Source organism: Phycodurus eques, chromosome 1 (assembly GCF_024500275.1).
Source record: "Phycodurus eques isolate BA_2022a chromosome 1, UOR_Pequ_1.1, whole genome shotgun sequence".
NCBI lineage: Eukaryota > Metazoa > Chordata > Actinopteri > Syngnathiformes > Syngnathidae > Phycodurus > Phycodurus eques.
The window spans coordinates 15,239,627-15,264,208 of record NC_084525.1 but is presented as its reverse complement, the minus strand read 5'-3'; the positions used below and the strand labels follow the sequence as shown (position 1 = coordinate 15,264,208).

At 40.4% G+C, this 24,582-nt stretch overlaps 2 protein-coding genes across 9 annotated transcripts in view; one reads left to right on the top strand and one right to left on the bottom strand.

Moving 5' to 3' along the window:
- The window catches only part of bsna (bassoon presynaptic cytomatrix protein a), a 132,034-nt gene extending 125,141 nt beyond the window's left edge, over positions 1-6,893 (top strand). For 3 of the 5 annotated variants that reach the window (XR_009768799.1, XR_009768795.1, XM_061680022.1), the window contains one exon: positions 1,175-6,893. The gene's annotated coding sequence lies outside the window, so the exon portion shown is untranslated. The remainder of the gene's footprint in view (positions 1-1,174) is intronic. The other 2 variants (XR_009768801.1, XR_009768800.1) reach the window with 1 other exon arrangement.
- A 1,227-nt stretch (positions 6,894-8,120) lies between these two features.
- The window catches only part of LOC133404291 (oxysterol-binding protein-related protein 2-like), a 37,757-nt gene continuing 21,295 nt past the window's right edge, over positions 8,121-24,582 (bottom strand). For 2 of the 4 annotated variants that reach the window (XM_061680044.1, XM_061680052.1), the window contains exons 2-14: positions 23,329-23,657; positions 23,114-23,234; positions 20,504-20,579; positions 18,954-19,088; positions 17,227-17,324; positions 16,969-17,151; positions 16,765-16,872; positions 15,550-15,639; positions 15,320-15,440; positions 15,040-15,165; positions 13,238-13,361; positions 12,720-12,810; positions 8,121-9,978 (exon numbers count right to left, since the gene is read on the bottom strand). In XM_061680044.1, the coding sequence (XP_061536028.1) occupies positions 9,876-9,978; positions 12,720-12,810; positions 13,238-13,361; positions 15,040-15,165; positions 15,320-15,440; positions 15,550-15,639; positions 16,765-16,872; positions 16,969-17,151; positions 17,227-17,324; positions 18,954-19,088; positions 20,504-20,579; positions 23,114-23,234; positions 23,329-23,365 (1,413 nt within the window). In that variant the 5' untranslated portion in view covers positions 23,366-23,657 and the 3' untranslated portion in view covers positions 8,121-9,875. Of the gene's footprint in view, positions 9,979-12,719; positions 12,811-13,237; positions 13,362-15,039; positions 15,166-15,319; positions 15,441-15,549; positions 15,640-16,764; positions 16,873-16,968; positions 17,152-17,226; positions 17,325-18,953; positions 19,089-20,503; positions 20,580-22,201; positions 22,792-23,113; positions 23,235-23,328; positions 23,658-24,582 lie in introns of those variants that run through there. The other 2 variants (XM_061680061.1, XM_061680070.1) reach the window with 2 other exon arrangements.

Sequence of the window (24,582 nt, the reverse complement as noted above, 5' to 3'; positions counted from 1 at the left end):
CCACAATGCTTCACTGTAGGTACAGTAGGGTGTTCTTTGGGTGATGAGCAGTGTTGTGTTTGCACCAAACATACCTTTCGGAAAATTAGAAGTTCAACCTTGGTTGCATTGGACCATTACACATTTTCCCCACATCCGTCCATCCATTCTCAACACCGCTTATCCTGTTTAGGGTCACGGGGCACGGGAGCCTATCCCAGCCGACTTCAGGCGAAAGGCGGACTACCCCTGAACTGGTCGCCGTTTAGTTGCAGGGCACATATAGAGACGGACAACCATTCGCACTCACATTCACACCGTCACTGAGTGGGAACTGAACCCACGCTGAGGGAGGGAGAGAGGGAGAGAGGGAGAGAGGGAGAGGGAGAGAGGGAGAGAGGGAGAGAGAGAGAGAGAGAGAGAGAGAGAGAGAGAGAGAGAGAGAGAGAGAGAGAGAGAGAGAGAGAGAGAGAGAGAGAGAGAGAGAGAGAGAGAGAGAGAGAGAGAGAGAGAGAGAGAGACGGTGCCCGATTGGTTAGAGCGTCTGCCTCACAGTTCTGAGGTACGGGGTTCAATCCCCAGCCCCACCTGTGTGTAGTTTGCATGTTCTCCCCGTGCCTGCATGTGCTTTCTCCGGGCACTCCGGTTTCCTCCCACATCCCCAAAACATGCATGGTCGGTTCATTGAAGTCTCTAAATTGCCCGGAGTTGTGAACGTGAGTGCGAATGTTTCTATGTGCCCTGCGATAGGCTGGCGACGGGTTCAGGGTGTACCCCGTCTCCTGCCCGATGATAGCTGGGTTTGGCTCTAAATAAATCTTTTTTTTTTTATATAAGTTTGATGTATTTGTCACTTCACTTCAAAACTTACACTGTTTTGTGCAGATCCATCAAATAAAAAGAGGCAGACTACACCCTGGACTGGTCACTAGTCAATCGCAGGGCACATATAGACAAACAAGCATTCACACATTTAAACAATGTAGCGTCTTCAATGAGCCTAAAGTGTATGTTTATAAAATGTGGGAGGAAGTCATAGTACCCAGAGAAAACCCACACAAGCACAGGGAGAACATACAAATTCCACAAGGCAAGCCAAGATGTGAACCCTAACTCTCGTCACTTTGAGTCAGGTGTGCTAACCCACTCTTCCACTTTGCTGCCCTACGTCTAAATGACTCGTGTTCTTCCACAGATCATTCCAGGGGTCTAGTCTTCGCTTCAAAAGTCCACCTTGACTTCAAACCGCGTTGGAGACAAAACAGCCCGCTGGGGGCCCAACATCAAGAACAATGCTGAAGAAGCAGTCGAATACAATCAATAAGGATCATGTACCGCCAGTCAATCGTGTGGATCTAACTTAGCAGCAAGCATCACTTGCAGAACATGAACGGTGCCATGTATCCAGTCGAATGCAAACTCATCCAAGAAAGCAGCTTTGCTCTTCTTCCACTTACTCTCTTGTGAAGAATTATGAAGCGAGAGGGACGTAGAATAATTGCAGTGCAGGTTTTTCTGGTACCGACCACCTCATTCTTTCTTCACCTGTCCAATTCAAGGAAACACAACACATGGAATGACAACACCGACGTGGTGCGTGCGTGCGTGCGTCTCCTTTCCACTATTTGTCCTCTTTCTATCTACATTCCAGATTACGACTTCTCTTCCACACTGTGTCCTATACCGTTTTCTAATTCCCACCCCAAAGCTCCTCAATTTGTCTTGAAAGAATTATATAGTGGAGGGGGAGAATTTGGAATACATGGAACTTTCTAGACCTTTACACTGTTCGTCATCACTAAGCAGAGGCCATAAAGACACTGGCAAATGGGTTGGAGCTCGACTACACAAACAGAACCGGAATAGAAATGGATATGTGTCTAAAAGAGGGGGGAAAAAAGTATTCGGAGTCAAGCCGCTTGGTTATTAGCCATTACGAAGCCATTAAGACATTTTTTTGTGGTGAATTGTTTTCTCAGCTGTTCACTGTTTCCCACATTGTGAATTTGTACTTTGTTCTGTTGCCAGCACAGCCTTATTTATTTGTTTTATTTTTAAAATGACTGTTTTTTATGACATCCATGAACACACCATGTATTTCTTCACGTATATGCTGACTGTGAGATTCATTTTGATGTTCTTATCACTTTTTTTTTTTAAATTGTGTCACTTTTGTTGCCAAGCCCCCTCTTTTTTTTTTTTTAATTTGTTGTTAACACTCATAGAGTTATGAACAATAACAAAGCAATAGAGTGAAAAGAGACGGTCAAGAGCACAATGATGTGTCATTCGAAAAAGTAGAAATGTGTTGCCTCTGTCTGTCTAATTTACTGGTGAGTGACGCTCACCAATCAGCATATGAGGAAACGTAGACCCACCCGCTCCCCAATCCCTCAACCTCTCAGTGTTGTACTAAAGCTGTGGCTCACTAATACAGCAAAACAACCTGCAAACGATCACGGTGGGACACCTCTAGCCACGAGTCACTGATGCAGCCGAGAGCGCGGCAGGCCAGCAGAGAGGCAGCGAAGAAGCAGACCCCGGCCTTTGCATCCTAACCTGGATTTTGAGGTCACTTTGGGACAATACCCCCACACTCCTCCTTTACCCAAGCCCCAGACCTCACCTGTCATCAGTATGTATCAGCATGTGTCTTCACTCGTCGAATGTGTGTGGCGCACATAAAAGCACACTCCAAAATGGTGTCAAAAGAGGAAGAAAAGGAACCAAATAACCCCCTTTTTTTTTTCTTTTTTTTTTTTCCCTCTCACCCTGAACTTTAACCTTTCTCAGTTGTCATGGAAACTACTCAGGTCAGTGTTCTCCCTCCTGCTGATGACGCTCCTGCAGTGCATTGTGGGTTCTGGGCTTTGCCTACGCGCCACACGACAGCAGCAACAAACGTACTGTCCCGGCCGAACGAAACCCACATTTGCGTTGTATATTGTCCGCGAGAACGCTCAGCGGGGACCTTCGCATGCTACCCGGCGTTGACAGAAAAAAAAGGAAAAGAAAGAAAAACCTCAAAGTCACCTCTATAAAACGTTTGTGTGTGTTGTGCGTATGAGTGTGGCAGTTCTGTTCCTATCTATCTGCCAATGAGGAAGGTAAAACAGTGCAATCAAGCGCTACAGGTACGGTATGGGGCTAAAAGGCAACCTCTCATCTCCACTCGTTCTATGCAATGAATCCCATTTGGTAACAGTGAAAATATGAGCAAGAAAAGTGGGCAAAAAGTCACCACGATAGCCGAACGCTACGGTTTTGACATTCATTAAATAATAGCATCGATGTAAGTACAAGATGTTTCTTTTAGTTAGTGTTTAGCTGGGAACTGGCCGATTTGTGCCACATAAGGTAGCTGTTAGCCCTCATAATCTTCAGCGGGAGGGGATCAATTTGACCCCATAAAATGTTTAACATCTCCAAATGACAGATCGACTTTTCAAATTGAATGCCTTTCCTAATTTAATAAGGACAACTGAGTACAATTAACGCCACTACTTCATATACATGATGTTCTGTACACCTCGTGTTGTTTAAAGTCTTTTAGTAATTTAATTCAAAGTCAATCTTATTATCGAGATTTTTTGAATACTTTTCAGAAGACCAATTCCGACCTCATCTCCATGTCTTTGTTTCTTATGTAATGTTCTAATTTTTTTTATATGATGGTGAATTTGGGGATTTTGTTATCTGCTCCAAATTCTAAAAAAAATAAATGATTATTTCGTCCACTGCATAGTGAATCCATATAATACAGTTGATGAGTTTCACTTTTGAATTGAACCACTGAAATTCAGTAGTAATAAAATAGGTTTTCCATGATACTCGTATTTATTGAGATGCACCTGTAAGAGCTATTTAGATAGTAAACAAATAAACTGACACACAAACGAGTCAAAATTCAGTTTGAATTACATCTCGCAGGTCAAATTGCTGTGGTCAAATTGACCCCAAGTAAACAACATTTCGTAAATTTGAAAGTAAAAAAGAAGAAAAAGGCAAATGTGATAACATAATGCAGGCATTCGCAGTCCATCCGAGACGTCAGTCATTACTAGTGATGTTGCTTCAAGTCTGGGTTATCTTGGCTAAGAGAGATTGTCCAGACAAGGTAGCTGGTAAGAATGAAAGAAGCAAAAACAGAAAAAGACATAGTTGATAGCGGAACATACAGTCGTTGGCAGAAAAAGTAAAACTGTTGAGCGATTTATCACGAAATTCATATATATATTGAGAGAGAGACACATTCTATACAGAGTACCGCATACTCCCTAATATGCGCCATGGCTGCTCAGAGGTGAAAATGGTTCATCTCATTTATGTTTTGTTTTGGTTTGTTTTTTCCTGATGACGGAAGTACTTTATGATCACAGAAATATCTACAAGAGTTTATATAGAATCTTCTCAAAGCAACATGGGAGAGATTATATATGATTTATAGGCCACAGTACATTTACCCTCCTGTTATGTTTAATGTTCCTCGGCCATGTTTTCAGAATCCCACCCATCCAAATAAGCATGGTTATGGTTATATTAACTCAGCTGGCAATTATGTGGAATGAACCATTCCGACATGCTTTGTATATGTTGTTTTCAAATAAGAATTTTCAAACTAAAACAATATTAAATAGAACACTAACTTCAAAATGGGTCAATTTGACCTGTACCATCACAGGAGGGTTAAATGTATCATGACAAGAACGGCGAGGGGGGACAACACAATTGCTATTTTTGTTTAGAGTACAAATCTGTTATCTCAAAGAAGTCTATTTTTTGTGAAATATGAATGAGATTATTTAAAAAATTATTTTATGATAAGCGAATGGGATGTTGTACTGTTCGGGATTTCAGAAAGGAGGACACTGAATGTGTTTTAACATATAAAAAAAGGAGATAGAGTGGAAAGTAATGTTTCATATACAGCTGAATGAAGACAAAACTTTAAATATTCAGATTGGAATATAAGAATCTCAGTTATATGTAACTGACTTTAGTTTTTCATATCAAAAGTCATAATAATAAACTTTATTCTCAACATTGTAAAACAGATAGGATCTTCACGTGGCTTCTAATGTCAATATTTCCTAATTTTGCAACTGTTCAGAGTTCACGTTTGCTTGTCTCAATCAGCCAATCAAGGTGACTTAAATATGCATTGCAGCAAGGGCTTTAATTCTGCATGATAATACTAGTCATTGAAGAAAGCCATTGAAGCAGTTGTGCTGACTGTCTGCACTCTGTAGGTGTCTTGTCTATTTCTAGGAAAATAATAGACTTCACTTGAGAGTGAAAATCTTCAGTCCACTGCATGTTTGAAGCACAAATGTAGACAACAATAAACATATATTGCAGTCGATAAACATTTTGACATTAAATTTGCTTTGTATTTAAAAAAAAAAAAGGATTGAAAAAGCCCCACGACTGGTAAACTCTGTTTTAAGTGCAAAATGCAAAAATAGAGCAGGATACGTTTTGGAGTGTTATGACACTTTGAGGCCGTGAGCGGACACTAGCACCCTTTTTTTCTTTTGCAAGTTTATCACACGATAGCCTCGGCAATAAGTTTTTCTAAGAATCCATTTTATGAATCTTTACATTATTTAAATTCATTTTATCTTCAATTGTTTTGCATCATTTTACAATCATGAAAAAGACATGCAAAAGTTCCCCATATAATAATTTGACCCTTTAGGTTGCAGACATGAAAAAGTACAGATGTTGTAAATGTTGCTCAGAGATTTTTTTCCCCCCAGCCTACGAGTGGTCCACACGGTTTTACAGTAGTACATAGAGCAGCATGACAAGAGGAAGATCTTAAAATATATTGTGTATTATAAATAAAGAAATTCATCGAAGAGATAATTTAGCTGAGCAGGAGTAGAAAGGAGACAAACTAAGACAAGCTATAAAATAATATGGGAGTGTTTATTGTTTATTGGTGTGTTTGTCCATATAAAGAATCCCAAAATGACGTGCATGAATTGACACCTGCCCCAGAAATCCTTAAACAAAGCCCACCCAAACCTCTTTCCTTGAGTTTTTGAGCCTCGTTGACATTCCACCTCACGAGTTGCCATATTTTTTAGTTTGATCTTAGTGTAAATAGCCGATAAAGCCACTTTCCACAAAAATGGCAGGGTTTTTTTTTTTCTTCAACATGTAAATGTCAGCAATGATAACACAAAGAAGCACGAGTGGGGGGCCTTTTGCACGGCACACGGCATCACAAGCTGGAGCGTATGCAAGCCTCAGCCTCCATAGAGCCAAACGTGTACTTTGTGTATAAAAATAACTTAAAGAGAGCTTAAGGTTAAATAATAAAAGGACAAACATTGGCACTGTGTGTGTGGCTGGCTCGTGCCAACTGTTTTAATATCATTTAAAAAAAAAAAAAACTTGGAATCTGATATGGGAAAAAAAATACTGGTCTGTGTGGAGTTTCTATAAATGTTGTGTTTGTAAAATGAGATGCCATTAAAAACAAAAGGTGGGTACTTTATCTGGCTTCCATGTAAATTATGGGGTGGGCAGATGACATTTGGAGGGCCTGAAATGGACAATAAGTGTAAAAATCATAATTATGTAAAAAAAAAAAAAAAAATGAAAATGAAAATAAAAACATGAGGCTGGAGATGAAAAAAAGAGCCTAATCATAACAACGTTCACTGTTGTAAGTTCAATGAGCTAAACTTCCTGTTCCCCCCCCCCCCCCCCCCCCCCCATTGTAAAACCTTGTGTATGTTTCCGTGTGTTCCTCCTGTAAATGGGTGTAGTAGACCTGGTGCATCATGCCATGTAATGTGATGAATGACAAATTATGACCTTAAAATACATTTCAATCAGGAAAAATAAAATACAAATGCATATGAAACAGCTGTGGATAGTTTATTTTTGCATACATTGTAATTGCATACTGGAAGAATAAGGCACAATGGTGGTACAGCTTCGCACAACACCGCAACGTACAGTATATTATTATTTTTATTATTGTCTTTTATGGTTTATGTAGAGCACATTCTTTTACAGCTGCAGTTGTTAAAGTGCTCTTTTCAAATCACGATACATCTGCATTAGCACCTCCAATTCCAAGGGGGGGGGGGAGAAAGTAATTTGACATGTTTCTGTTGGTTTCCATGGTGAATCGACATATTGGGGCTCCATTGATGATGTCTTTTGGTTGTGATCATGCACCAGTTTAGCTCGAGGTCATCGCATTTAGACTTGATTGAACTAACTCAGATCAGATATTCTGGACCAAAATAATCCCAGATTTCAAATTCAGGGGAAGTCAACTCAGAACTCAGATCTAGTTTAAGAGCATGTTGAACCTGCTTGCTGGAATAACCCACAGGTGGTTTACATGCATGTTGAGTTGATTGAACCCCTAACTGAACGACTGGAAACGCGTGGACTTGTTGCATCAGCCAATCATGTGGCGCAAGCTGGTCATTAGCTCTATAAACTAGCAGATAGGGCTGGGCGATCTTGCAAAAAATAAGAAAAATCACGATTATTTTTTTTATATTGCCCGATCTTGATTATCACGATTTTTTTTTATAATTAAAAAACACTTTTTTAATAGCCCGTTTTAAAGCATTTGCACTGAAAACTAAAGAAGCTAAAGAGTAGGTAAACATTGTATTAACACCTTTTGTTAACAACACTCCTCAGTCAATATTTAAAACAGTAACCTCACAATGTTATTCTAGTTCATTAGTTCAATCCAAACAAAAGTTGAGTCTGTAAACAATGAAGGGCAAGGCCAGATCGATCCTTTTCAATTTGGATTTCACCTGGGTTTGGAAAACAACTCAATGTATACATGGTTGTAGTTTGTCAAGATGCTTAGCTCATGTTTTGTGTATACGTAGTATGTATACATTTGGTTTTAGATCACCTAAAAATCAGTAACTCCAATCAAACCTAAAAAATAGTGGATTTAAAAATCATTTAGATTGTGGTATAGTTATTGAAATAGAGATGCTCAATGCAAAATCCTAATGTAAAATGTAATTTTAAAAATAATTTTAAAAAGGGGGCAGATTTATTCTTCCCTGCTCCTTTTTATTCGTTTTGTGTTTTCATGAAAAGTTTTTTTTCTTTTATGTAATAAAAAAAAAAGCCATGGTCCAAAATTGAAGTTAAGGATTTTATTAGTAGACATTCCCCTGTCCATGAAGCTATCAAGCTGTCCACAGTATGCCTATACAGTCTCCAACCTACAAATAAAACATCTGGTGGTATGTTCCTCACCAAAAAATGCTTTAAATACTATAAAAATAAATCAATTGCACAAAATTTTGCATGTTATTATCTGTGTAACACTTGTACACAAACAATGACCACATAGATAGTCCAAGAGGAGGAGGCTAAAATTCAACAGAGGACATGTTTGGAGAAATAGAAACTAACAAAACTGATTTGCCCTTGGTGGCCCATTTGTTGGAATGTGTGTTATGGAGTGAGAAAATTGTACCGTTTGTGTGTGGGTTTTTTTTCATGCAATCTTTATGCAAGCATCTCAACACTGCACTCGACATTAGTGTTTTGTCTGTCACATACTATAGTTTAGGCTTTACAAAGAAAATGTAACAGCCATGGATAGAACATGTAAGAATATGTCAAGTCGAAAGGGTGTATGTGGTTAAGTGCCATCCATCCATCCATTTTCTGAGCCGCTTATCCACACAAGGGTCGCAGGAGTGCTGGAGGCTATCCGAGCTATCTTCGGGCAGGAGGCGGGGTACACCCTGAACTGGTTGCCAGCCAATCGCAGGGCACATAGAAACAAACAAACCATTCGCATTCACATTCACACCTAGGGGCAATTTTAGAGTCTTCAATTCACCTACCATGCATATTTTAGGGATGTGGGAAGAAACTGGAGTGCCCGGAGAAAACCCACGCAGGCACGGGGCGAACATTCAAACTCCACAAAGGCGGGGCCCAGATTTGAACCTTGGTCCTCAGAACTGCGAGGCAGACGCTCTTATCAGTCGGCCACCGTGCTGCCTGGTTAAGTGCTTTAAGAAAATTAACAAAATAACGGGGCTACGAATAACGAATAAAAAAGGAGTTTGGCCACCAACAGAATTCATACATTTGCATTTCACAATATGCAATAGTCAACCAAAATATAATTGCAATCAAAATGTGTTCTTGCTTTAGCTAATGCTTGGAATTTCTGCATTATTACAACCACAGTCAGTATTAGAGCCAATTATTATAATTTTTTTTTAATTTTCACAACATTCAAGGGGAATGCAACATTAAAACTCAATGTGTTGGTGGTCTGCTGCAAAACATCTAAATGTAGAGAATAATAACAGCATGTTACATTACCCTCACTTGATTGAGGGTTTTCTCTTAGTCATATTACAATGACAATCTTAAGTCTCTCTACATATCAACATAGTATTCACAATTTTTTGACACTGGAATGGAATCATACAGTATTTTGCAAATCTGCAGCATCTTAAACATTCGATCAGGTGTCTTTTCTTGATGGTATGGTAGGCAAGAAATATTTGACCAACACTTTATATTCATCATTCTGTTGCTTAAGCCCATTTATAGAGTGTTGCATTAATATCTAACATCACATACATTCCGTCATGGGCCGTTAAAATTGTGACATATGGAAGAAACGATGAGCGATGAAAAAAATGTGCAGGTCATACAACTAAAGTTGATGTAAAATCCTTGATGGGGAAGAAGAGAGCGAGTCAAGATGAAGCAGGAAACTGTTAAAGAGTCTGTGTAAGTCTTTCCTATCTGCAATGGATGTGTGCAATGGTGAAGGGTTGAGTTTTTAAGTGTGTCCCTCCAAGTTATGATAAGGCGTGTGGAAGAGGTGGAAGGGGACCAGGATGAAGGCTATAGTGGCCTTATCAGTAGATATCAGGCAGGTCTTGGTAGTTCCTACTGAAGTAGCCACCAGAGTAGTTCCAGTCTTGGGAGCCGGTGCACGGGTTGGTGCCCATTTGAAACCACCTTTAAAAAAAATAAAATAAAATAAAAAAACACCAACATAAAAAAAATTTACTCACATCACAACCATGGGCAATAAATGCTGGAACAGCAGTTGACTTCTGGGGAAGCACAACAGCTTGAGAAAAATAATTTAAAAAATAGTTCTAAATTCAAAACCTAAGCTGCTTTCACAATGTCTTCACGTCAAATCAGCGCCACATACGCGCAACGGTAGAGCCATCATTAATTTGCCTGTCCCGTTCAGACAGAACTTAGCGAAAAGGGACAATCGATAATTGTCCGAAGTTAGGGGGGCATCGGATCGGACTGGATCTAAAAAGCTCCAATTTTACCACTTATACAAGCAGTCCATTGCATGCGCCGCTCCAGCACTTTTATCCGGCAGTGCCCGGATGGCATGCAGAGCCCACCTGATCACAACAATAGGTAGCTAAGGTGCTAACATAGTAGCAAGGAGTAAGAGTGAATGTTGCTTGCTTTCGTTTGACACTCCAGTCGAAGTTCGCTGTAAAACTAAACACACAACAAAAGAATTACACCTATTAAATGGTTAAATACATCATACTCTTTGTTTCTTTCTTTGTTTTTGTTCAATAAAATCAGCTCAAAAGCTTACAAAGAATGAAAAACCCCATTGACGAGCGAATGAAAATTAGCACCACTTATAGCTCTCAAAATAATGAATATTGGTACACAAATGCTTTATAAACACATACAAAGAGGCAATATAATAACACTCTGACATATAGTCTTCAAACCGTGAAAAACAAGTTATATTAACAATATTAGATTTTGACTTCGGGCTACATTTTTTGTTACTTACTACATGATTCCTATCCGCCACGAGATTGTCAATAAAACTAAACCCCAGTTGCATCAATTTCAAAAGTGTACTGCCGCACATGTGGGGAAAGCAAATGTTGTTCCCACCATATACTGACATTAAAAAATAACTGAAATAAACTGTTATTTTGCTCTTTGAAGTATAATTTGTATTTATTTATTGAGGTTATTTTTCACGGTTTTCTAATTTATTTTTTATTTAATCTATTCAAATGTAGAATATGCTTATACTTAAGCAGTGGTTATGTCGCAATTTAAATAGATATTTTATTATTATTGATTTTATTGACGTTTAAGATTCTCGTTTTTATTTACTTCATTCAATTGTAGTACATTCTTATTTTTAAACTTACTTTATGTAACCCATTAGTTAATCGTAAAAGGGTCACTTTTTCCTCATACCTACTCTTGTTGATTGTTGTTCTCGAAGTAATATCACTTGTTCAAGCCTTTTCTCATAAGTAACGTATGTATGATTATTACTGATATGGGATTGGACTGGTATTGGCCAAAACTCAACGCTGCAATACCGGTATCGGATCGGTAGTGGAAAAGATCAGAATCAGAATCATCAGAATCAGAATCATCTTTATTTGCCAAGTACATCGGGACATCCCTATCCGAAGAGCGCATTTGCACTGCGATTGTGGCTCTGCACAATCTTGTGCGTGGTAATGTCAGCGCCACAGCAGCAATAGCAAATAGCAAAGGGTCACGGCCAGGGAGTCTACAGTGGAACCCCGATTTACGGATGCCTCAATATTCTAACTCTTTCATTGACAAACCACGGATCAAACAAAAAACATTTTGTACCAGTTTTTTTTCTTGTACCAGTAGTTTAAAAATGGTAAATTCCCTGCACTTATATAGTGCTTTATCTACATCATCACAGTGCCCAAAGCGCTTTACAAAGCCTCACATTCACACACACATTCATAAACCAATGGGTGACTGTTGCCATGCGAGGAGCTGCCAAGCCCACTGGGAGCAAATTAGGGTTCTGTGTCTTGCCCAAGGACACTTGGACATGCGGACAGTCGTAGCAGGGATTCGAACCTGTTCTACCTACTGAGCAAAAACCACCCCAACATAATTCCATTGGTATCGCAAGACAAGTCCAGATCTGTGTGACAGACCACCAAGGACTCCACTAAAAGAGGTTTGATGAAGATCTGATATTGTATTTCAAAATAAAAGTCTCAGAAAACTAATAAACTACATTTTTTAATGCATCTCAAGATTAAAATTAACCTTGCTGGTTGCATTCCTTAACCGAAGAGCATTGACGTCCGTATTATTGGGAAGCTTTTATTTTGAAGGTGGCTTTCGCCGCCAGTTGGCGACTTATTACCGTAATGCCCAATCTGAACAAAATTAGGGGCGGCTGGCTTGATTGCTACTTTACGAGTGGAGGCTGGCTTGACTGGCGCTATATACCTACTGAGGCGTACCTTTAGCATCCTCCTTCACGCGCACCCTTCCCCCTTTACGTCCGCATGCTGTCTTCAACCACGTCCGCTTTTCCTCTGTATAAGCAGCGTGTCGGCATGAAATGCTCCCAGTCAGTCAAGCTGAGCGCTCATCGCACAACAACATTTATAGATTTTGGAACTCGGTACACACATAAGGCGCACCGCATTATAAGGCGCCCCCGTCCATTTTGGAGAAAATTTATGACTTTTAAGTGCGTCTTATGGTCGTGAAAATACGGTAAGTCTATAAGTCAATACAATACCAATAACAACAACAACAACAATACAGTGTGGATAGAAAAGGAGTGTGAAAGTGTGTGTGAGAGCGCATCTGTGAATGAGACAGAGTAAGAGAGAAAGATTGTGAGTTTGTGAGAGAGTGAGTGTGAATGTATGAGAGCAAAAGCAAGTGAGCGCTCTACCAACCTTGTCGACCACTCCTCCTCATGCTTGGCTCTTAGCTTTCTGGCAGCTCGCTGTTTCTCTTCCAGCCTCTCCTTGTCCTGACTGGCTTCTTCTGCAAACCACAACAGAGTCACAATGTGAAGCCACTCGAGGCAATTACAGAGACAATCAGCAGATGGCGACAGGGTTTCATTATTTTCTCTTTTCTATCATTTACCCATCTATTTTCTTTAGTGGTTGCATACAAACAAACAACCATCTGCACTCACATTCACACCTACTGGCAATTTAGAGTCTCCAATTAATGCATGTTTTTGGGATGTGGGAGGAAACCGGAGTGCCCGGAGAAAACCCACGCAGGCACGGGGAGAACATGCAAACTCCACACAGGCGGGGCCGGGGATTGAACCCGGGTCCTGAGAACTGTGAGGCTGACGCACTAACCAGTCGTCCAGCGTGCCGCCTACCTCGCATGCTTTTCAGTAAAATAATGCCAAACAAGCAAGTAGAGTCCCACAAAACCCTGGCAATACAATTACCCATTTTGCCGTTCTCCATGGCTCTGATGTCAGGTCTGAAGCGACAGTCCGTCGGGGCCAACATGGCCTCCAAGCCTGGCTCCAGCTCATTGAGAGACATCGCAAAGTTGGTGAAGTTGTACATCTGAATATAGAGAAGAATAGTGGAATGTACAAAGAATCAGTTTACATTTTGAGCTGATTGCTGACTTTATACGATGTGGTTTTTTTTTTTTTTTTTTTTTTTTTTTTTACATTTCTGTTAGTGCTACGAATCAGTGGTGATCGGGATTGACTCACGAATCCCAATGACAAAAACGAATCCCAAATCAGACTGTCTGCATTTGAATTAAAACGAGTCCAAGAATACTTCTTGTTAGTCTGCCAATCACTGCAATGCTGCCCATGGGTGCTGTCATTTTGACTGGATGCACGTCACTTCGACACGCATTAAAGCTTCACCGAGAGCAACAACAAAAAATAACTAAAAAGACCTCTCCGCCAAAGGATGCTTGTGTTTAGCCTTGCTCTCCAATGAGCTGCATGGGTAGCATGGAAGCGTCACAACGGAAGCCAAAAAGGAACCATCGCTTGAGAGTGGGACCGCGGCAGATTTAATGGGGGAAAGTTGATCCTCTACTGCAGGGTGCTCAATGCGTCGATCGCCATCGACTGCGAAGGTAGTATTGGTAGAACGCATGACATCGCGTGACAGCCTATCATCCATCCCCTGTTGCTTGATAGACATACATATATAATCGATGATATCTGAATTTTTCTGACACTTAGGTCACTCACATGCGCAAACAACGCTGCTAAAAGGTAACTGGAGATGCGCAAACAATGGGCTGAAGTGTGTCAAAACTAACAAGCTAGTCAGTGAGTTACCTCCAATTTGTATCTCTCGGTGTTTTCTCTTAAACTTAAAAAAGGGTATAAAAACGAGTGGGGGAGCTGGACCAAGTATGAAGACAAAAACTTACCACATTCATACGGAATGGGATGAGGAGTATTTTTTCACGATGACATTTACGAAATGCGTATGCCTCATCTGCCAGTCTGCCATCACATTACCAAAGAACGGAAATGTGGACCAGCATTTTAGGACTGTGCATGGAAAATACGACACTGACTACGCATCCCTGGCTGATTCACTTCAGTGTAAGTCATCGGAGTAAACTCAGGTAATGACAAAAAAATTTACATTGTTAATTATGTTGTGTTGCGCAAGATTGGCTCATGCGGTGATGCAAGGTACATCAAGATACATTGGTGCTGAGCTGTGTCGGCGGCCCAGAATTTTAGCTCACTGGTAGCACTCTGCGCTCTCAAACCGGGGACATGGTCGCGGCCCCGACCCCCAAAAAAAAGGTAGATCGCGGGAGGTTGGCTGCTTGAAAAGTAGATCTTGGGGTAAAAATGTTTGGGCACACCTGCTCTACAGTGTGAAGCTAGAGTGGCTAGGTAGCCAGCAGGCTAAATAACAGCAGGCTAGCTGGAAAGGTGGCAGGTCCGGTCCACGAGGATTTATAGCAGGGATGAGCACAAAACAGACCCGGGGTGCTACTTGTGGCCAAGGTACAGCGAGGGATCCTCGTTAAAGTAAGCCATTTTAAACTTAAAAGGGGAAAAAAAATCTGTGCAGCGACGCGACAGCCAAAACAGCAAAATCTGCTAGCATATACTCTTACCAGTTCAACATAAATCAAATCAAATCGGATTTTTGATTTGTTGGACTATTATTTTGGAATAGTACAAGGAGTAACATTTCGATTGTGATTCGCTAGTTATTCGTTACTGTCAATACGACTAGCAATTTATACCTGAGCAGAGTGAGCCGGTCTAGGATCTATCCTCCAGAGCAGTGTACTTCCTGGTATGACCGCCACTGTCTCTTGGACCTCTGGCATGTCATCGGCATCATCATTCTCCGATCCCACTGGCTCCTCCTGAGAGGGGAGGCGGGGATGGTGGTTAGAATGATATACATTGAGAAATCATATGGTCAATCAACACATAACACCTTCTACCAAGAATGTGCTAATAGGGAAATCTTCATCCACACGAGAAAACACTTGATTGTGACTTGAGTAATCAATTTACATGTTTGTGCTTCTTGTTGTCTCCTTTCTTTTCCGCTTTTTTGAAGGCCTCGTAGGACTGAGGGTCAATACTCCACATGCACTCCGTCCACTTCCCATAGATGACACAAAGCTTCTTTTTACTGCACATTGAGTAATAACCAAGAGAGGAGGATCAAAAGGAATAATTCGTAGTAAACTATACACTTTATACTCCATGTCCGTGACAAAGTAAAAATTACGAATGCTAACCTCTTATCCTGGACATATCCCTCCACCCTGTGCAGCTCTTTGCCAAACATCCCACAAGGCTTGAAATTCAACACACACTTGTCTCCAGTGCTGTGTAGACAAGAATGTAAGCACTGAACATCTCTCCATAAACTATGGGGAACTGTATGTGACCTTAATGTTACACATTGTCCTTTCACACACACACACACACACACACACACACACACACACACACACACACACACACACACACACACACAAACCTAATTCACTATACCAATAAAAGATGTTTGACAGTAGTATGTTATTATATATTCAATTAATTAATGACTGTTGAGATATGTAAACAGAAGACGATTCGGCTAGAGTCCAAGCAAAAATGCAGGTTGTGAATATGAATTTGATTGTGATAACAGAAACACTGCAGAGCTTTCAGGGATAACTACGATTTAAAGCAATCCAAGGCTTACACCTTAGATTAGGAGCACATGAATTGATTGAGATTATGCGAGAAGCTTTTTGGATGATGTTTTGCAGTTTTTCCACTTCAGCATAGTACCACGCGGTGACAGTGAAAACCATGCCGCATTGAATACATCAGCAGGAACGGGACATGCCAAAAACCAACGGAGGAGAACAACTGTCTCCCATATTTTCTTCTCCATAAAGAGACATTTTATTCAAGAGGAGACGGCAAAAAATGTGACCCCTGCAGCAAAGTGGAAACTGTGGAGTATAATGCGACAGCATCCAGAGCCAAGGCACACCAACAGGGTTAGCTTTTGTTCACGTGTGTAAATTTTTGTCATGTGTCAAATAATATAAGTGTGATTTTTATTACTAACACCCCTTTCTGTATCATCCTGGCATACTTACAACTCAAGCTGACCAGGTATGAGAACTCGTACTTCCTAGTACCCTGTACTGGAAAAGCTTCCATAGGGGCTGGAGGCATGAGAATGGCATTTGGGTACAATTACTTAAAAATGAACCAGAACCAATATTTTCCATTTGCTGGATCTTGCTGAGCTCATCATCAGTATCCCAATAGTTAACACAAAGTGCAGGAAAATTACATTAATTCAGCGCGTTATTGCCTGTGAGCAGGGCTTTGTCTCAATTTTAAATTACATTTTAAGAGGTTATATGTGGCCTTTCTTTAATCTCTATCAGACTACATTTGTCTGTTTATCACAAGGACAACAAAGTGCATTAAATGTATGGAGAGTTTACCTGTGGTTGACTATTTCCACTGTGCCATACTGCTCTATCCATAGCTTCCCCAGGATGATGTTGTGCACACAGCAGTGAGGGTTACTCCATGTGTATACCTCGTTGTGCCTTGGATAGAAGAGGAAGACATGAAAAGCAGAAAGAAAGGACACTCAATAACATTTGCATTAAAACGGAGAAAATAACTCTATTTCTTTAACTTACTTAAGTAGCTCGAGAGTGATGGTCCCTTTGGGCTCTGCCTCAACACTCTTCCCCCAGAATTTTAGTTTGGGGTATATGGAGCCATGGAAGACAAAGTCTCCTGCCAGGCTTTCAGCGTGGAAGGCACTCACTGGGGGATGATGGGATACCTGCTCTGCTATCAGCCGGAAGCCCTGCTCCTCTCTGTATCGACACGGAGTACCACGAAGGATGAATACATCATGTTAACAAGAAATGTGTATGCATATGTGTGAGTACCTGGTGAGTTCATAAGTCTCCCCAAGAAGAGGGTTGAAGGGTTTTCCAGTTCGTTCCCACTGAGACGCAACTGCTGACACAGCAAACGCAGCCACGGCCTGAGGAAACAATTACAGACAACATACAGTATACACACACACACACACACACATATACGTACACACACAGCAGCTGAAAGAAGTATTTAACGTCACCATTTTCTTCATTAAATACATTTCTAAAGGTGCTATTAACCTGAAAATTTCACCAGATGTTGGGAACAACCCAAGTAATCCACACATGCAAAGAAAGTAGAACAAATCAGCTCAGCTCAACTGCAGTCATGTACAGCATAATGTGCAAAGCTGAAAGAGAGTGCCGTTCTGTAGGGGGCTTTGCTGGTTAACTTCGCTTCTCCCTCCAGTCATACTGCCTCCAGTTGCTCCTCTGTCCACCTGTGCTGCTAAGCGTGTTCGCTGCACTGTAGGCTGCTGAATCTTTCCATCTTAAGCTCTCAGGGGCTTGTAAGCACTCCTGAGTAACACTACGTTATGAACCCAAAGTCACTGATCATAATTCCAGCAAATTGTGGCGATCGTATGTAATTTTGCTGTGGATATTGCAAACAAAAAGTCACTGCATGATCATAATTTCAGCAACCTGTGGCGATCCTATGTTATTGTGCTGTGGATATTGACTATTTTTGGCAGCGTAGAATTTTGGTCAAAATATCCATAACTGTCGCGACCAAATATAGCCGCAGGTGCACATTGCAGTTGTGATCACGTGGGCTCTGCATGCCTGAATCGAGGTGCTGCTGGATAAAAGAGCTGAAGCGGAGTCTGGAATGGACTGCTTGTATCGGAGTGCTTATATCTGCCATTTTAGGTCGATAACACAATAATCTGATACCATTTTTTGTGCCAATATCAGACCGTCATCCAATATCAAGTATTGCATCACGACACCCCTAACACTTATCACCCATTTAAACTAGGCCTTACACGATCAGAATTACTTGTTTATTTAATTGCTCAAAAAATTATATTTACAATAAATGTATCTTTATTCATCTATTTATGCCAGTGAGGCATAGTAACAGACAGAACAAAAGAATGGTCTTATATTAGATGGCAGGAAGTACATACAGAAATTAATGTCTCCACTTTTTGTGACATTTTTGTTTGTTGGTGTGCCGTGAGATTTTTCACTTGTAAAATATGTTCCTTGGCTCATTAAAGGTTGGAAATTACTGCGCTAGTCAGGTCATGTATTCTAGTCAGTCAGGTCAAACCAACATTACAACAGGAAAGAAATAATGAGTGCTAACTTACTGTAATTAAATTACTTTATTGGAATTAAATTACTTCACCCACACCGAAACTTGAGAGCAGGTTTCGACAGAACGCCGGTACAACCGTTAGTGCTAGCAGTAGCTTGCTAGGCTATTTAATGTTTTGTTGCCTGCTTGCGAGCCATATCGTATTAACAGTTTGTGAACATATCTCAAGCAAGCCTTAGACGAAAGTCCTCCCCCGAGCATTAAAGCCGATCGGCATAAAATGCTAAATATCGGCCGATGCCAATCAGGCCGATCAGATCGGTGTAAAGGAGTGATTTAAACAGCCCAGTTTAAAACAGCCAGTTTGGTGAGACTGTACAGTCTCATGCAGATGAAGAAAGGAGTTCTAAAATGTGCCATTGCTCCCACCATCAATTCAATGTTCTAAGGAGTCTCTGTGTCTGACCTGCATGCGTTCTATGGATTCAGACAGCGAGGAGGCTCTGTTGATGAGGTAAGTGTGTTCCATGTATTCTGTGATTCTCTGCAGGAAGCTGAGGGGCTCGTTGAAGATGACAGGCATTGTGATCTTGGAGAGTTCCTGGGAAAGTAGAGGAAAGACACTCGGTTTATTGCTGCAACCAACTGTCTTCCATTACGAAACAGAAAGATATTGCTTGCACAATCATGACGATGACGAAATCATCATGATTTCCCAAACTTGGTATTTCCTCCTCAAGCTGCCTGTATAAGTCATGGCTTGAATGATGCTTTCAATACAGATAAATATGTTGCTTTGTTATTAATATTATTTTTAGCATTCACATTCAGAGAAATTCTTCATTTTCTTCTTGAGATTGTTTGACAGTTGACAAATGCTTACCTACAAACTGTAAGTGCAACAGTTAAGTGACTCACACTGGGATAATTGCTAGCAAATTACTTGTCTAGTGCAGTCAGAATAAAATAAAATGTTATCTACACAGCGGCACAGTGACCGACTGGTTAGAGCGTCTGCCTCAAAGTTCTGAGGACCGGGGTTCAATACCCGGCCCCGCCTGCGTGGAGTTTGCATGTTCTCCCCGTGCCTGCGTGGGTTTTCTCCGGGCACTCCGGTTTCCTCCCACATTCCAAAAACATGCGTGGTAGGTTGATTGAAGACTTTAAATTGCCCGTAGGTGTGAATCTGAGTGCGACTGGTTGTTTGTTTGTATGTGCCCTGCGATTGGCTGGCAACCAGTTCAGGGCGTACCCCGCCTCCTGCCCGATGACACCTGGGATAGGCTCCAGCACTCCCGCGACCCTTGTGAGGATAAGCGGCTCAGAAAAATGGATGGATGGATGGTATCTACATACGTAAATTTCTATTTATTAATTATGTACACGTATAGTGACTGCAGTATATATTGTTCGAGTTTTAGTTTAGTTCATTTATTTTGTCCAATAAAATTTATTTGATACACACCCCCGCATATTTATACAGTGAAACCTTGCTATTCGCAGAGGTTAGGGATCAAGAACCGCCACGAACAGAAGACGTCGCCCCTAAAATGTTTAGAACTGGTTGCGAATGCTCGCTGCTCCTTCGCTGACAGGGTGCGTTAGAAGGGTCAGAGCGTTTGGTTTGGGCGGCATCTTAGGCCATTAAAGAGCACAAAAATAGTGAGTAGATGAGTTCACGAATTGTGATTCGCAAATTGGCGAGGGTTTAAAATGTGCGTGTGTGGTTTGTACAGTGGTGAGTTTATCATCCATTTTGAGGGTTAGTGAGTCAGGGAAGGTGTGCATAAGTTTCATATAAAAAAAAAATATATATATATATATATATATATATATATATATATATATATATATTTTTTTTTTTTTATATATTTTTTATATATATTTATATATATATATATATATTTTTTTTATATATATATATTTTTTTTATATATATATTTTTTTTTTATATATTTTTATATTTTATATATATATATATATATATATATATATATGATAAATTCACATCCTTACCATTCCAATGCATTTCTTAAGGATACTCCAGACACTAACAGTGTTTCTGGAAAACATGGGTGCAGGTAATGATGTCCTAGAGTGAAAACAGAGAAAATAAATATGCGTGAGTGAAGCAAAAACTTAAATGAAAAGAGGCAGATCTTACTCAGAATCAAACAAACATCTGGGATCTAATTAGCATAGCTCACAATTTAAATTAGGACAGACCCCAGCTTCCATGTGACCCCGAACAGGATTGGTGGTATGGAAAATGAGTGATATATTGTCTTGCCCCACTGCAAATAGCAACAAATTTTGAAAAATTGGTGTTCCCCAAAAAAGTTGTAGAATTACCTATATTAATTGTTTAAACCATAAATATACCACAAACTATGATCCCAAAACCATTATAATATAAATTCAACCTCATCTTATGATGGTTTGATTGTTTAAAAAATAAAAAATAAAATGCACCTGAAGTGCTCCTTTACATGCGGCAAAGATTCATAATTTCCACTAAAACCCAGGCTACCTCCCCACTCTTAAGTTGAGATGAATCACTTTAACATACTGCCTTGAGACCAATTCCTATTTAGACAGGGTTGTGGAGCAATCTTGTCACATCTTGGAGTGTTTTAAAAAGAGCAAAAAAAACAGTTACCTCCCAAAAATGTAACAGGTGAATTTGCAAATAGACGGAGGATTACTGTGTGGTTTTGTGCAAATGTATTTTATCTTACAGGCTCAGGTCTGAAGAAAGCATTGGTACAAAGTCTGTAGATAAGCAGAACATGTAGTACAACTGGTCTGCTATCAGAAAAAGGAACATTTGTCGATTGGGGGAAATTAAGTGAAACAGTGTACCACAATGCTTACCTGCTACTATATCTTGGCATCTATGAACTGAGACAGATTAGTACACATGGTATGAACCTACTTCTGTATCGTCTAGCCCAGGGATCGGCTACCTTAAATCCTTAAACAGCAATTTAGGCAGTCTCACACAAAAGAAAAAAAACATCAGAAGCCAGAAGACCCTTTTGACATCTAAAGTCAGGATAACACTGCATATTTTGTTGTTGTTTTTTAACCTGTATGTACGATCAACTAGTTTTGCTCACTGTGCTGCATTTATTCAATCAACGAATTGCTACAGAGAACAAGAAATATAATTTCTTCATGAAACAAAAACATTTTGAACTCTTAAAAAAGACAACTGGTTGAAGCTTATTTTCAAATAAAGCAACCAAAAATACCAGCTGCTTTAGTGTTCTGTCATCATTTTATCGTGTGTAGACTATGCAGTCAGCTATCAATTGAAAATGACTATTTCACTAAACAATGTAATATATATATTTGTAAAATAACAGCCAATTTAAAAAAGTATCGCACAGCGACGTCGCCATCTTCACACGATTGTAAGCTGTCATCTGTGAGGCTATGTGAGCTAACGTTTTTTTTTTTTTTTTTTCAGAAACTCTCCTTTTCTTAGATTTATCGAATGTAGCTAAATCTATTATCTATTAATACAGAACATTTTTTTAAAATAGCAAAAAAAATATTGTGCAATGTGTGCAACCGTATTTAGCACACTGTGCAGGCAATCCTTGCTATTTTGGTTTTCATGCCGTCCACACATGAAATGCGCCGACACTTTGCACCCACTAGCTAAGCGTCGCCATAGGCACGCAGCTCAAAAGGGCTTGTCGTATCTACCTGTAAAGTCCCCTCCAACAGTCTTGGAACGGCAAGGTCAATTCCTTTGCTTTTGTTGTATCCTGAAGACATTTGGGTTTCAGACCAAAAGATGAGGTTGGGTTGCGGGGGCAGTAGCTTTAGCAGGCATGTCCAGACTTCCCTCTCCCTAGCCACTTCATCCAACTCTTCCGGGAGGATCCCGAGGCGTTGTGTTTGTTACCAGTAGTTCGTTGAATGCGTGTCTTATTTAACTGTCAGGTTATCAATTATGTTGAAACCGTTATTGTTGGTTGTGTGCAATACAATCATGTTCCGGTTAGTTCTGCAGTAAATTCGTGAAAATTTGCCATGAATTACCTGCCGATATACCAGCGGAGTAAGATGCAAGCTGGGATCTTTCTTGACATTGTTCAATGTGTCCTTCCACTTCTATGGAGTAGAAGAACAAGTCTTCTTGCACGATTTAACAGTGCCACTGTATTTAATGTTAAAATCACCAGAAAGCCGCAGCAGGAGAATGAAAGATGTGGCGCCGGAGCCACGGGTTGTCGACCCCTAGTTTAGCCTGTTCAGGGTCATGTCTGGGGTTGGTTAGGTGGAGGCGTAACCTAGCCGATTGGGAGAGTAGGGCAGACAACATCATGGACAGGTCGCAAGTTACTTGCAAGCACAGCATTGCCAGTGGCTACCCACAAGCATCTCAAAATCTTTAATATCCAATGAAAGTGAATGAACAACTACTTTCTTAAAAATGTTCCTTTTTTGACTTCTTAATTTATGTCACTCACTTTGGCAATGCTAACCATGGTCAAAAGCTATAGTAACACTTGTTTCAGAGAGTGTAAATCATTTCTGGTGGAGTTAAATTAGTCACATATCAGCCAAATCAACAAGCTGTGTCTGAAAGGTGTTGCAGGAATGCAGTAGTACCTGTGTTTCTTGACACCGTTCTCCTGTGGCTTCGATCCATTGTTCCTGGTGCTATCAAACACCAGAGCATCTTTGTAACTGGACTCTGACACCCCTTCATATGACTCATCTGAATCCAGGCCTGTGAAGTAGAGCACATGGTTCAGTTTTGTTGCGTTGAGTAATCATATGTAAATATAATAATGCGAGCAAATAAACAAACACCAAGTACTAACCTGTAACGGCGTCATAGAACTCATCCTCATTGCTCATCTTCTTAAGTCAACACTGACAAATCTGACTGTTGACTGTTCAACTTCTAACACATGTTCCCTCTGATGTCAACCTCTGAGTTCTTCTGAACAGACACCTGTTAGTCACGGTTCCCTCTGGATTGTCACCACAGCAACAGCACAGTATTTGTGTTTAGTGTCCACAAAATTTTAGGATGGATGGTTTTACGGCAGAAGAACACCACCAGCAAATGTCTGCTGTTTGGCAAACAAACATTAGCTGATGCGATGTTATAGTACACGTTCTCTTTTTGATGATGCAAATTAGAAATCTGTGGAGACAAAAGAAGTTGTTCAAAAGCAAAATGAGAATACAAAATCTCTGACTTGACTTGAATTTCACAGGAAGGGAAAATAAATAAATAAATAAATAAAAAAACAATAAAATAAAATAAAAAATCACTCAATCTTAATATAGCAATGTAACAAGATTTCCCCAAAAAAGACAATCTTTCAAAATTCTAAGTCTGGTTGGAATGGCCACTTCAACCTGAGTACAAGGCACCAAGAATTTTGAAAATCGGATGATGGGTTCCGGATAAATTGAGCTTTGTGTGTCAGACAAAATTGCATTTTTGGGGAACGCTTTTATGTAAGTATACTGTTGCACCAAGTACTGATACCAGTACCATACCAAGGTATATTGATGTCAAAAATACCTTGGTACCACGGTACCAGCTTTTTTTCTTGTACCAGTAGTTTAAAAATGGTAAATTCACCGCACTTATATAGCGCTTTATCTACACCATCACAGTGCCCAAAGCACTTTACAAAGCCTCACATTCACCCACTCACACACACATTCATACACCGATGGTCAACTGCTGCCATGCAAGGCGCTGCCAGGCCCACTGGGAGCAAATTAGGGTTCAGTCTTGCCCAAGGACACTTTGACATGTGGACAGTCGTCGCCAGAAATTCAAATCAGTTACACTTCGTTCACTGGACAACCCGCTCTACCTACTGAGCCACAGCCGCCAAAAAAGCTTACGTGACAGCACACAATTCCTACAGTTTCTTAAGACCGTGCCCAAAAAGCAGACAGTCAGCCAATTATTGCCTGTCCTCCGACAAGTTGTGTGCATGCGACTGTGAGGGAGCCGGGGAAATGAAATGGCTTCAAACTGCCGCGTGGCTCCTGCGGACAAATTAACACACGTTAGCCACCAGGACATAACCTCAGACCCCCCAGCTCAC